General features: G+C 35.3%; 1 protein-coding gene and 1 long non-coding RNA gene across 11 annotated transcripts; one reads left to right on the top strand and one right to left on the bottom strand.

Annotated features, from left to right (window-relative positions):
• LOC107613117 lies at positions 6,476-10,861 on the top strand. Of its 2 annotated transcripts, XR_002351813.1 has the most exons (4): positions 6,476-7,116; positions 7,213-7,285; positions 7,598-7,684; positions 9,271-10,322. It is a non-coding gene; the product is annotated as an uncharacterized LOC107613117 (long non-coding RNA). The 2 variants fall into 2 exon arrangements; XR_001613935.2 differs by lacking the exon at positions 7,598-7,684 and having other exon boundaries at positions 9,271-10,861.
• On the bottom strand, positions 9,093-13,856 carry LOC107613115 (bifunctional dethiobiotin synthetase/7,8-diamino-pelargonic acid aminotransferase, mitochondrial-like). 9 transcript variants are annotated; one of them, XM_021108722.1, is made up of 11 exons: positions 13,315-13,851; positions 12,826-12,903; positions 12,579-12,692; positions 12,181-12,188; positions 11,939-12,054; positions 11,727-11,864; positions 10,757-10,821; positions 10,156-10,260; positions 9,801-9,881; positions 9,493-9,573; positions 9,093-9,408 (listed from the first exon to the last, which is right to left on the bottom strand). In XM_021108722.1, the coding sequence occupies exons 5-11, from the start codon at positions 12,030-12,032 to the stop codon at positions 9,208-9,210; spliced, it is 765 nt and encodes a 254-aa protein (XP_020964381.1). In that variant the 5' UTR covers positions 12,033-12,054; positions 12,181-12,188; positions 12,579-12,692; positions 12,826-12,903; positions 13,315-13,851; the 3' UTR covers positions 9,093-9,207. The 9 variants fall into 9 exon arrangements, 7 of the variants coding, with proteins under 7 accessions (XP_020964381.1, XP_020964379.1, XP_020964380.1 ...); XM_021108720.1 differs by having other exon boundaries at positions 11,939-12,188; positions 13,315-13,852; XM_021108721.1 differs by lacking the exon at positions 12,181-12,188.

Below are 14,353 nucleotides of genomic sequence, written 5' to 3'. Positions count from 1 at the left end.
TTCGTAATTAATATATAAGCATACTGTTGACTTTTTTTTTTTCTTTTTGAGGGAAAAATTCTCTCGTTTTTTTTGTAGCATGGGATCCTAATTAATTAAATCTCACATCATATTTTTGCTTTTGGTTTTCACAAATCTCACATCATATTAATGATAACGAAGAGTAAGCAGTTATTGGGGTCTTTCTAATTGGGCTCAGTGGCTAAGAAAAGAATTAGAAGAAGGTATCATTTAAAAAAAAAAAAAAAGACTGAAAGTGGTTTAATTGAATGAATGATTATCCATATGATATGTAACATAGAAATGTTGTATGCAGATTCAGTAGTGTTATATGTCACATATTCACACTGATTTATTAGTTTCAATTTAATGGTTGTTACTTCTAGATACTATGCACTCTTGTAAATTCAACAAGCATGCATGCTTAAATCACAATCATTTTTCTCATACTTAAAAATCACAAGTGAGTAGTACATAGATAGATGATTTTTTTTTACATCGTAATAATCAACATCAGCAGAAACATATGCTCTAATAACACATTTATAGTCTTCTGCTATTCAGTGAAATGTTAATGCAAACCATTAAGGTTGTTGTCACACAGGGGACCCTCGGTTCCATTAAAATATTCTTCTACTAATTAGTGAAATGCAACAATATTGTATTATTAACAAAATAGAGAGATCACATTACCAAGCAAGTAAACCAGAGTTAGTTAACCAAAACAGAATTGGTTATAACAGGTGTAAAAAGTAGTTATAGAAGCAACTGATTTTCCCTCTCTTTTAGATAGCAAGGTATACCTTATTTACCTATATATATAAGAGAGACTTGTAAAATACATGATAACAAGATATTCAATACAAGATACACATTTCTGCAATCATTCTTTACTCTTAGCTTTCTGGTTTAGTGTGATCTTCATGCTTTTGTGTTCCATTCTATCAGATACCTTAAAGTCTCAGCATTCTTAATCTATATTGTTAGAAAGGGTAAGAGAGGGCAATATAGAAAAAGAAGTTGTGTGTATTCAAGTTGTATATAATGATATAATATAGAAATGTATTTATAGGTGTTAAGAGAATCAAAATAATAAAGACGTAATATCCCATAATAAATATTTAGATATGCTAAATAATTTTAACATCAACTTATTTAAAATAACGAAATAAAAAAAATGCATAAACTGATAGAACGATGCAGACGGAACTGCCGGAAGGAAGCACAGACGGAACTGTCGGAAGGAAGCACAGTCGAAATTGATGCAGGAGCATCTATTAGGTTAGTAGAAATATTAGTTAAAGTAGTAAAGTTTAGTTATGTTATTATAATATGCATATGAATTAGTCCCACATCGCGTAATACTCAAAGGCTCCCCCTCTCCTACTAGTATAAATATGCATATGTACCCCTTTTATTTAAGAGTTGAAGTTGATTTGAATATGAAATAAGTTGTGTGCTTATTTTCCTCTAAACTCTTTGAGAGTAAGAGGTGCATCCTTGGCTTAGCCAACCAAGGTGAGTTCTTAGCTACTTTCACCATAGTGGGGTTGTTAATCTCGCCAAGATTGGTGGTCTAAGTGACGTTCCGGCGTCAGTTTGGTATCAGAGCAAGGTCGGTGGCCTAAGCGACGTTTCGGCGTCAGTTTGGTATCAGAGCAAGGTCGGTCCTCCACTTGCTCCAATAAGGTTCTCTCGTTGTTGGTACGAGTCGTCATCAGTACGGATTATCTGTTGCGAAGTACGGATTATCTTCGTTCATTTCTATCATTATTATCATTGTGTATCCTCATCTCATTATCATTATTGTGTATCCTCATCATCATCACAACATCAACATCTAAGCACCAGTCTCATTGCATAGTAGTAAAAGATGGCTCCGAAGTATAGAACTATTCAAGAAATTGAAGTGGAGGAATTACGCCGTCAAGTTAAGGAGTTGCAAGAGCAACTTGCAAAATATGAAGCTGCTCAACATAATCATGGAAACTAGACTAAAGACAATCCTTCTAGTGAAGAGGATAATGCAAATCCATTTCATTATTCTTCTTCATCTGAAGATTTGTCCACACGAAGAGCACGGCACAATACGACTCATAAAGTTAAAGACTTAGGAATCAAAATTGATTTCATCGACTAGCTTTGCATAGTAAAAAGAGCATTTGAGTTAAAAGACATCCAAATGACAAGCATGTGAAGCTTGTGGTAATCAAGTTAAAGAAGCACGCATTAGTATGGTGGGAGAATCTCAAGCGTCGGCGAGAAAGAGAAGGACGGAGCAAGATCAAGACATGGGATAAAATGCACCGTGAACTAAGGAAAAAGTTCCTTCCAGAGTACTACAGGCAAGAAGTTTTCATCAAATTTCACAATTTGAAACAAAAATCATTGACCGTAGAGGAATACACTATGGAGTTTGAAGAGCTTCTTATGAAGTGTGACATTTAAGAGCCTGAAGAACAAACTGTTGCTCGCTACCTTGGAGGGCTTAATGAGGACATTGCAAACATTGTTCAACTACAACCATTATGGACGTTGGATGATGTTACAAGACTAGCGTTGAAGGTTGAAAGGCAAATAACACAGAAGAAGAACAATCGCTTCCCAAAAGAGAGGGGGTGGTTAATCTTCCAAAGCAGAAATGGACTCCTCAACAATCCTCTAAGGTAAGTCCTTTAAAAAGTCCACAAGCCAATAAGGAGCACAACTCTTCTCGCTCTACTGAATCCAACAGAAGGTGTTTCAAGTGCCAAGAATTTGGGCATATTACTGCTGATTATCCAAATCGAAGAGTTATCACTCTAATTGAAGAAGAAAACCATGAAGAGCCAAGTGAAGCGTTCGAAAAGCAGGATGATATTGACTATGATGCTGAAGAGAAGGTTCCAGCGGATTGTGGTGAAGCTTTGGTGGTTCGCCACATTTTGAACACTGCCATGCTAACGGAAGATGAAGGATGGCTCCGCCATAACATTTTTCACACAAGGTGCACTGCCTAAGGAAAGGTGTGCAAGGTTATCATTGACTACAGAAGTTGTGAGAATGTTGTTGCGACTTATATGGTGGAGAAGCTGAAGATTCCAACAGAGGAACATCCTCACCCTTATAAGTTGCAGTGGCTGAGAAAAGGGAATGAGGTCAAAGTGACAAGGTGATGTTACGTTCAATTCTCAATTGGGATTAAATATACAGACGAGGTATGGTGTGATGTCATCCCAATAGACGCATGTCACTTATTACTAGGACGTCTGTGGCAATAAGGTCAGACCTTAACAAAACTCATCGAAAGTTCAACGTCATGTGTTTTTTACTGATTTATGAAGAGAACAAGGAGACTTTGTCTGTGCATAAGGATGACAAGCCTTTGATTGAAGAATTTTCTGATGTGGTCCCTGAGGAGATCCCTAACGAGTTACCACCAATACTATATATTCAACATGCCATTAATTTTGTCCTTGGTTCGGTGATCCCAAACAAGCCAGCATATCATATGAGTCCTAAGGAGCATGACGAGTTGCAACGCCAAGTAAAACATCTCCTAGACAAAGGCCTAGTTAGAGAAAGTGCTAGTCCTTGCGCCGTTCCTACTCTGCTAGTTCCAAAGAAAGATGGTTCATGGCGTATGTGTATTGATAGTCGTGTTGTAAATAAGATCACCATCAAGTACAGGTTCCCTATTCTCCGACTTGATGATCTACTGGATCAATTACATGGTGCTGTTATCTTCTCTAAGATTGATTTAAGAAGTGGCTATCATCAAATCCGTATGAGGCCTGGTGATGAATGAAAGACAGCTTTCAAGACATGAGATGAATTGTACAAATGGACGGTTATGCCATTTGGCCTCTCTAATGCATCAAGCACCTTTATGCGCTTGATGAACCAAGTATTCCGATCCTTCATTGGGAAGTTTGTTGTTGTTTACTTTGATGACATCTTAATATATAGTAAGGATCATGATGAACATCTAGTCCACCTACATCAAGTATTTGTGGTACTTCGAGAGCGAAAACTATATGCTAATCTCAAGAAGTGTGACTTCTTGACGAATAGAGTCATATTTCTGGGATATATTGTGACAAGTCAAGGCATTGAGGTGGATCATAGCAAAATCGATGCTATTGTTAATTGGCCTACTCCAAAGACGTTGCATGATATAAGGAGCTTCCATGGATTAGCCTCGTTCTATCGGCGATTCATCAAGAATTTTAGCTCCATTGCTGCTCCACTTACTGAATGTCTTAAGCATGATACCTTTACATGGAACACTAAGGCGCAACAGAGTTTTGAGGCATTGAAGGAAAGGATTTCTACAAATACTGTACTTGCACTTCCAAACTTTGATTCCATGTTTGAGGTCGATTGTGACGCTTCAAATGTTGGCATTGATGCTGTACTTTCTCAAGAAGGATGACCAATTGCTTTCTTCAGTGAAAAGCTTAATGACGCTAAAATGAAGTATTCCATTTATGACAAGGAGTTTTATGCGATTGTACGAGCATTAAACTATTGGAGCCATTATCTATTGCCTAAGGAGTTCATCTTGTATATTGATCACAAGGCTCTTAAGCATATTAACTCCCAACAAAAGTTGAATCGACGTCATGCAACTTGGAGTGAGTTTCTACAATCTTTTCCATTTCTCCTTAAGCACAAATCTGGGACTCAAAATAAGGTTGCTGATGCCTTAAGCCGACGACACACTCTCCTTTCCACTCTACAAATTAATGTTGTTGGTTTTGAGGTTGTAAGGGAGTTATATGAGGGAGATCAATATTTTTGAGAAATTTGGACGTGCTGCTTACAACAACCCTATCGACAATTCTTCATTCAATAAGGTTATGTTTTCAAGGGCAATCAGTTGTGCATGCCCCGTTGTTCACTACACCAATCAATTATCTGGGAGACCCATAATGGAGGATTAGTAGGACACTTTGGAAGGGACAAAATGTTGGCTCTCCTAAAAGAGAAATTCTATTGGCCAAAACTTGAGCGGGATGTCATTCGACACATTTAGAGATACCACCACATTTGTCACAGTGCTAAAAGTGAGAATCAAAACACTGATTTGTACAAGCCGTTGCTTGTTCTGAAGGCCCCATGGGAAGATGTTAGCATGGACTTTGTTGTGGGATTACCTAGGACACAGAGGCAAAAGGATTCTATTATGGCAGTGGTTGACTGATTCTCGAAGATGGCTCATTTTGTACCTTGTCATAAGACAAATGATGCCTCCTACATATCAGATTTGTACTTTAAAGAGGTTGTGCACTTGCATGGTATCCCTCAAACAATCACTTCAGATCGAGACGTGAAGTTCATGAGTCACTTCTGGAGGACTTTAAGGAGAAAAATGAGAACTCACCTACAATTTAGTTCTGTTAGTCATCCGCAAATAGATGGTCAAACAGAAGTGGTCAACAAAAGCCTGGAAAATTTGCTACAAAGTTTTGTGAGCAAACACCCTCACCAGTGGGACCTTGTGTTGCCACAAGCTGAGTTCTCCTACAACAATTCCATTAGTCAAACAACAGGGAGGTGTCCATTCGAGGTGGTATATAGCAAGCAACCCCTGAGTCTTTAATTTTAGACCTTCCGACGTTACCAACTCCTCGAGAGTATAGTGCAAATGCTGATGAACGTGCTGAACAAATCAAGAAACTCTACGAAGATGTACGACAGAAGATATTGCGTCAGACTACTCGGTATGAGGCCCAAGCCAACAAACATAGGAGACCAAATATTTTCAATGTTGGAGATTTGGTATGGATTCATCTGAGAAAGGAACGATTTCCTAAGTCTCGTGGAAAATTATCTCCTCGAGCGGATGGACCATTCAGAGTCTTGGAGCGCATTAATGATAATGCTTACAAGATTGAGCTTCCAAGAGACACTACACCAAATTAGATGAATAACTACACTTATTTTATGACCCTTACTTAAACAGTCGTTATTAAATAAAATGGTGACACTTATTTATATAATTTTTTTAGCGTTACTAAAAATTTAAGTGTCCTAGTAATAAGAAACATAGCAATTTATTCTTTTGATTCTTTTTCTTCTTATTTTCTATTTTCCAAAACCCTAACTGATTCAATTGGTCATGTAGCAATTGGAGTTGAGATTAGACGAGAAGAGATGAGAAGGTAACAATGGTGTTCGTGCTCTTTGCGGTTCGTGTTCTTCGTGGTTCAGCTTTCTTCGTCGTTCAGTCCTACTACTGCAGAGATGAGATGAAAGATGGCGTTCGCAGATTTGAATCTGAATCTCTAGGAAGTTAGCATTTGTCATTCGCCACCTCTGAGCTAGTCTCCGATCTGCTCTCTTTTTCTCTTTTGTACCTCTCTCCGTCATTGCTCTGTTTTTGCTTCAAATCTGCTCTCGCCGCCACTGCTCTGCTCTCTGCTCTGATCCCTCAGTCTCCGTCACTGCCTCTGAACTCTCCCGCCTTCGGTCAGTTCTCTCCACTGATATTACATAGCTATTTAAGGCCAAATACTTGATGCCATTCTCTATTCTTTGAAGAAAGAATTCTACAGGGAATAAACCTTGTATCATCAAATTTCTGGAATGGTTTGTGCTTTAGCAACAGTTGCCTTAATGGCTTGCGAATCTCGGCAATGTGAAAGAAAGAACTTCATTTTTTGGCCAAATCTTCTCCTTGTGGTGCTTTCATTGATTTTATGTCTGCTTGCTTTGCTATGTTGTTCCTGATATTTCATTACGCTGCCTGTTTTCCCACTTGACTTCTTACTACTGCTACGAGTTGCTAGTAATGAGCCTAAAGAACTAGATTGATTTCTGATCAAAGACTGACTTGAAAATGCTTGTGGTCGAAGTTGACCATTGGAAATAAGAAAAACACCCTAGTTTCCTTCTCTAAACACATGCTGCAAGCAGTAAAGAGAGTGATTGCTCGAATTGAAATTGGAATTTAGCCATTCCACACTTTGCTTGAGCAGATTCATACCATCTTTCGTTTCAATTTGATTGCTTCTTTTTCCCCGGAAAACCCGTGAGCGTGTTCCGTTATTATTCCAGTTTGAAACCCCAATTTCTTTCTTTTACCATGGAACCTGGAAGATTTGATCCAACTTACTCCTCAGAGTTATTGAAGTACTTTCCCTTCAACCTGCGCCCTGCTTCTTTTTTTCTTCAATTTATTTTATTTTTTGGGAACCTAGTTTGATTCAGATTTTTATGTTGAAATAGGCATATGGATAAGCAGAATGAGATCCTTATGGAAGCCTACAGATCAATGCTCCATGAATCGCAAAAACTTCAGGTTCTTTGCTTGGCACTACCCCTGAATTTTCCTGTCTCTAATTTAATTTGTTTTTTTTACTATTTTAGCTATTCTCTTTGAAATAGAAATTACATTCTTTATTTAGATAGTCCTAGTTTGAGGTCCTAGTTTGATGCATTTTTCAATAACAAATAACAAATGTGATGTTTGTAAGAGAGAAAGTACTTTCTGGTTTATATTGGGACTGTGATATTGATTTCTGGTGGCATGTATCAATAAATTTTTGAATAATGATTTATTTTTCTGTGTGACATGTTTGTATTAATTCATCGACATTAATTCATCACTAAGTTATGGAGTTCTAATTAATATGTCGAAGAAGAAATGCTTATGCACAAGCTCTATGAAGTTATGTCAGCTCATGGTCTAACTAAAAAGGTATCTTGATCACTCATCTCATCTTGTTTACAGTTTAGGTCTAGGGTTTGATCATTTGAATCCCATAAGGACCTAACTTTGATTCTCACCACTTCCATAAAAACCATTTTGATAGATTATCTATAAGTACATAAAACACTTGTAGTTTGCTCTAATTCTGGTAGGATGATTGGTGTCATATCTATCTAAATGAGTGAATGTTTTCATTTTTTATTGTTCTGAATTAGTATCTTGTGTTGTGCACTTATGCTTGAAGAATGCAGGTTAGATCATCTTATTTTTCTTTTTGGTATTTTTGGGAGCTTTGATTTATTTTAAGTGCCAATAGACTTATATTTTTCATATTTTAAAATCTCAGTCACCTTAAAGATTAATATCAGGGAAGGTTAAGGAGTTCAGTGGAGAACATACTTTCTTTCTTGCTATTCTTCAAGTCCAGAACAAAAGTTTAGGTACTAAAAATTAGGTTATGAAAGTAAACAGAGACCTTATGGGATTCATTTATGGCAATGATCAATCATTTTAATTCTATATATGATCACATGACTTTAATGTGTAAAAATAATATGATATCTTGTTACAAGTCTTAACTTCTAACCGAAGAAGAAAACTATTATTGATGAGTATTAATTTGAATTATTTCTTAATATGTGAAGGAAAGAAGCTGTATCACATCACATGGGTTTTTCAGTTTTTAATCCTCCTTCTTGTAAACATGGGTACACTACAAAAAATTTTGGTAAAAAACGGCGGTTTTTTGGGTATTTACGGCAGTTTGAACCGCCATTATTACCAAGAATGGCGGTTTTGTAAAACGATGTAATTCTGGGCGCCATTCTGGTTATTACAGCGGTTTTTTAAAAACCGCCATAATTTCCTGGGTTAAAACAACGGTTTTTGAATAGGTTAAAACGGCGGTTCAAACCGCCGTTATTTTCAGGGATTAAAATGGCAGTTTTTAGATAGGTTAAAACGGCAGTTTTCAATAGGTTAAAACGGCGGTTTTTGATAGGTTAAAATGGCGGTTCAACCGCTGTTATTTCCAGGGTTAAAACGGCAGTTTTTCATAGGTTAAAATGGCAGTTTGAATCGCCATTATTACCTTGACAGAATAACATTTTGGTTGATTAAAACGGCATTTTTAAACCGCCATTTTTACCCTGACAGTGGCGTTTTAGTTAGTTAAAATGACATTTTGAACCGCCGTTTTACCCTGACAGTGACATTTTTTATCGTTTAAAAAACCAGTTTTTACCGACGTTTTTATCGCGTTAAATAAATAATTTTGTGATTAAAATTTTACAATAACAAAAAATCATAATCCATAAATGAAATATTATAACTCATAAACAAAATATTAATATAATATATAATTTTTTATTATTAAAATCAAAAGTAATAACTCCTATACAAAAATTTGTCTTACTAAACTTACCAAAATACAAGCATTGCAATAAGCACTAATTAGTCAAATCTACCATCCAGTTCCCTAAACTATCTTAATATTTAATAATGTATTTAAACTATCTAATAAGTGCTGTTTTTACTACTTCAAATAAGACATTTATTACATGCATCTCTTGAAGGTGTGGCAGCTTGACAAGTTCTGGAGGGAGTTTTCCTTGAAGATTTTGTGCATTCAGGATTCTGTTGATCATTTTGTTTTTGGGCAACAAATTATTGGAAGATGATACACCTTTCCCTTCAAGGACTACTGATGAAATCTATGCATAACAAGAAAATGAAAGTTTTCAAACCTTTGCAATATATACTGAATTACATCTCTAAGTACTTTGTTTCTCATATACTTTATTTCCGGTGATGCCAAAGAAGCTTGCTATAGGCTTTCCAGCATCTTCATCGTCCATGTCCACATGAACAAAGACCAGCTGCAACAGATAATTGAACATTAGAAATACAAAGATTCTTTTCAAGGGAATGGCAGGTGAATAAATTTTGAGACTATCATGAGATTATATGAACAAAATGCATGATAAAAGAAAGAAAGATCAATTTTGGAAAAAACTCATCTGAATTTTTCTTAGTCACAAACAGCAACAACTACAACACATAATAGAGTTAGAAAATAGTCCTTTAAAAGAATATTGCTTCCTACTTTAACAAATATAAAAAGATGCAGACACAAATAATTATCCTCAAGTTTGGATGCAGCAGCTAGCTCCTCACTCTCAGAACCCTGCATGCATATAATAACAAACAAAATGATAAATCCATTGATTTGATTAGTAAATGCAGCGGAGTATTTTCATTTAACTATGATGGAAACATAGTCTGAGGAATGAGACTACAATTTCATCAAGTTATCTTGAAATGGACATAGAAATTGCAAAAACTAAACAAATTCTACTTCCATTTCCCAGCCCCTACTTTTAAACAAGGATAAAAAGGCAACCAACTTGCTATATGGTAAAACAGATATATGACCAAATATAAGAAATCCAAACACTTACAACTAGAGTGGTGAGGAAGGCCAAGACAACTTTATTCTCAGACGTCAATATGCGTTCTGCATCATCCGCCGTACTAATGTTGTACACCCCAGGCCCTATCTTCTTCTTTAAAATGGCAGTGCTTTAATAAATGGTAAGTGGCAGTGCTTTAAAGTGTGTAAACTAAACTATAGAGAGGAGTTACGATTATGATTATGATGATGATGATGGTGGTAGATTTTTTTTTTTGGGATCTAGAGACTAGAGAAGAAGAAAAAAAACTGATGATTATTGATTGGAGTCTGAAGAAAATTAAAATAAGGTTGAGGCTGCTGAGTTTAGTTGGGACTTTGCACTCTCTATATATACAATGCTAGTGACTAACTACATGGTTATTATCTCACTATAGTTGGGACTTTGCACTCTCTTATTATGCAGTGAGATAAGAGGAAATGAACAGAAAATAAGTAACTAAATAAGTACCACTAGCCATATTTCACTTGATCTCAAGTAACTAAATAAGTACCACATTGCACACTAATCATGAACAGAAAATAGCAAAGAGAAATAGTCTTGCAAAAATAGATATTTCAAGACTAATAATACTTGAAAAAAATCTTACCCTTCCTTTGGAAGAATTGGGTGAAATAAGAGGAATGAGTACAGCAAAGCCACGACTGCCAAATCCTGAATACAAGAAATATATCAGCTTTATCATACCCTCCTGGTATAAGAAAATTATAGTTGTCAATAAAGTTTTTAGTAACTTAAATATAGTTGTGTATATATAATTATAAAGGTTAGCTAATAACCTAAAGTTTTTAATTTTTTTCCTCACAAATTTGCTGTGTAGTTATCTATCATTTGACTAAAAAGTGAATTAAGAGTATTAGTAAAGGAAGTAAATTAAACAAGGAAAATTTAGTTTTCTCAATACATTAAATACATAAAAACTTACAAAATCAATGTTTACTTTATATTTATAATATTTTTTAACTAATACTTATCAATGTTTTAAACCTAAATATTAAATTTTAAATTAACTATAAATTCTAGTAGCATAAAAATAAAACATTGACTACAAAATCTCATCAAAGATAACTGGAATATTTCTACTCCAACACTCATTAACAAGTACTCGCTGAAACAATGGATCAACCATATGCATTCCTCCAGCACCTTGTATAACTAAAGAAAAGTTTAGGTCCAAATGAGATTATAGAAATTTAGGGAAGTAGGTACAACTATTTTAATTTAAAAATCTAAATAGACAATGGAACAACTAAAGAATGAAAACGTCTTAAGAAACCAAGACAGAAAAGCAAGAAACTTTTTCTTTTTGGAAGATCTAGAGAGTAGAGACCATATGCAATATTTTCCTTACATAGAAAATTGCATTACTGTGAGCATAGCTCTAATATATTATCACATTGATGTGTGTTAAGTGAGTAACCGATTCTTGTTCTGTTTTTCTCATTCATATTTATTCATTGGAGAAAGTAATATCAACAGATAAGATCATTAGAGGGAAAGGAGGAGAGTTTGGAATTAAAATGAGGACTTCAAATTATGCAAGCTCATAAAATTCTTGCCTGGTTCCATAATCAATGCTCCAATATTATTGGACCCTCTATATCTAGATAACAGTTTTGATATGTAAGATGAATAGACTACAACAAGCTCAGAAGTATCCCTGCCCTTGAGAAATATTTTGTCACGTGAAGCAAAGGCTGTGAAAATGTCAAAAAAGAATATGATGATATTCTAAACAAGAAAGGAATTAGTGTTGGAATTTGAAACTTACTAATGTTACCAAGTTTCAGATTTTCAATCTGAAACCCTTCAGGCAACAAAAGACTCCACATATTGTTGCTCATGAAGACAGAAGGAGGATCCATAAAAAGACCTCGTCCTGTATACCTATGAAATTAAGAATTGAAACTTATATTATTAGAAGGGTTTCAGAAGTATAAACTAGTTTAGAAAATAATAGTATAGGAGAGGAATCTCGAAAACAAGCTCCAAGCATTTATCAGCTTCCAACACCTTTAATACTGCAACATTGACCAAGAGCCCATGTTAACTGGATGCCAAAACTAAGGTATGAGCATATAAATGACAATCTTGTCAAGTTTCAAACATAGTAAAGCTTCCTTCAATTTTCTAGTGCTCAATCTTCAAGTTAGTGAATGAAGATGTTTCATTTCCTTCTTTTGTTTATTTTCTTTTCCTTTAAGTAACATGAGTTGGAACAACACTATATTGTTTCCTAGTTTCATCACTTCTAAAACAAATTTGTTGAAATCAAATGGGGTTATTCTTTATTGCAGAATTATGTTCAATCATTGCTGTCACTGACACAGTGGTAAAATAATAAACCGGTGGAAGTTAAATTGAATATAACTAATGGCTTTTCATTCAAGAAAATGAAGTAAATTTCTTACTTGGTTCACAAAGCTCACTAAACCTGCCAATCTTTCCATTGCAGTAGATTTTCCAAGGTTGCTTATGTCTGACCTTTGTTGCTCTGTCATGGTTTCAATCCTAAGGACCAGAATCTGCAATCAAAACAGTTTTTTTTAATTATTAATAATGCATCATATCACCATTTACATGCAAAGCTGGTGCTCTCATTCACAATAAGGAAGCTTTTTCTCAACATCTTTTACTTAACTAGATAGTAAGCATTACCTTTAGAATTTCTGAGGGCAAAAGCTTCCAATCCAGAAGAAAAATTGTTCAAACACCTTTATGATCTTTTATATACCTCTGCATCAGCAAGAAAATTAAAAATTGAAAGCCAAAATACACACTTACATCATTCAAACATTAACACAACATTCATGGAACAGATTAGGAGTGCTTTGTGTCTCTTCATTATTGCATTTAACCATCATTCAAACACTTACATCAGAAAATACACACACACGCCATGTTTTGTACTAATTTCGGACAAATGATGCAAATGAATCAGTTCAATAAAATAGATTAGGTCTCAAACTAAATAAAATCATAAGCAAAAAAACAAAAACACAATAGAAAATGCAGCAGTAACAAGCTAACAACAACAACATCACAAAAGATCAATGAAAGTTAAAAACACAATAATAAAAACAGAACCAGCATTCTTTGTTTCTTCCTACTAGAGCATGAAGTAGATCTAAAAGAACGAAGAGTTACCTATTAGAAGTGATAGAGATCGCGAAACCAAACTGTAGAAGCTTGCTGAAGGCAGCAACAACGGCATTGCTTGCCACGGCGAGGAGATGAGCCAGATTGAAAACGGTGTTGCTTGCGATGGCGCAGAGATGAATGACGGTGATGAGATGAGTGACAATCTTCATATCAAATCCAAATCATAGAAGCTTGCTAAAGGAGGAGAACGCGCCGCCAGAGGAGATCGTCGCTGGAGATAGCGTTTCAGTTCACAGCACACAATCTCGTCGGAGGAGAACACCGAGAAAATCGTTGCCGGAGCATTCGCTGGAGCAGATCATCGCCGGAGCAGATCGTCGCCGGAGCATTCGCTGGAGCAGATCGTTGCCGAAGAAGTCCCTGGTGCAGAACGTTGCCGGAGCAGAGCACAGATCGTCGTTTTTGGATTTGACAGTGGTGGCAACGCGTGTTAGGGTTTTCCTTGTTGGGGGAACACATTAGATTTAAGATATTTGGGTTTTTCTTGCTTTTCGATTTTCCTTCCTTTGGGCCTTATTTTTTTTAACATTGTGCTCTGATAATGGCGGTTTCAACCGCCAAAATTATCAAAAATTTCTATTTTATTCAAATTAATTATGGCAGCATTATAAAATGCCATAATATTTAAATATTATGGCAGTTTTAAAGAACCGCCATAATATAAATGCCATTTTAAACCTCATTTTTTGTAGTGGTATCATCATACTTGAAGGCAAGACACTTAAGGTAGCTAGTAACTACTAATATAACCTAATTTTAGCTGTAATTAATTTTAGAAAAAGTGATTGTTTAATTCAATGCAGAAAATAAAAAAATTGATACAAATCAAGAAGAGAGTAAACTACAAGAAAGTTACATATGTTTATTAGGATTGAAAGGAAAGGTCATCAATCAATGCAGAAAACTTTTTGAGGTATTTAAATTTCATTTTATTTATTAGTTAATATTACAAAGATAACAGAAGTCATTCATTGTCTTGTAAATCTAGTATTTATGTGCTAATCATACTTTGTCAAAGGTATTT

This window comes from Arachis ipaensis, chromosome B08, assembly GCF_000816755.2.
Source record: "Arachis ipaensis cultivar K30076 chromosome B08, Araip1.1, whole genome shotgun sequence".
Lineage (NCBI taxonomy): Eukaryota > Viridiplantae > Streptophyta > Magnoliopsida > Fabales > Fabaceae > Arachis > Arachis ipaensis.
The sequence above is the reverse complement of the archived record's forward strand: the minus strand, read 5'-3'. Positions and strand labels throughout refer to the sequence as shown.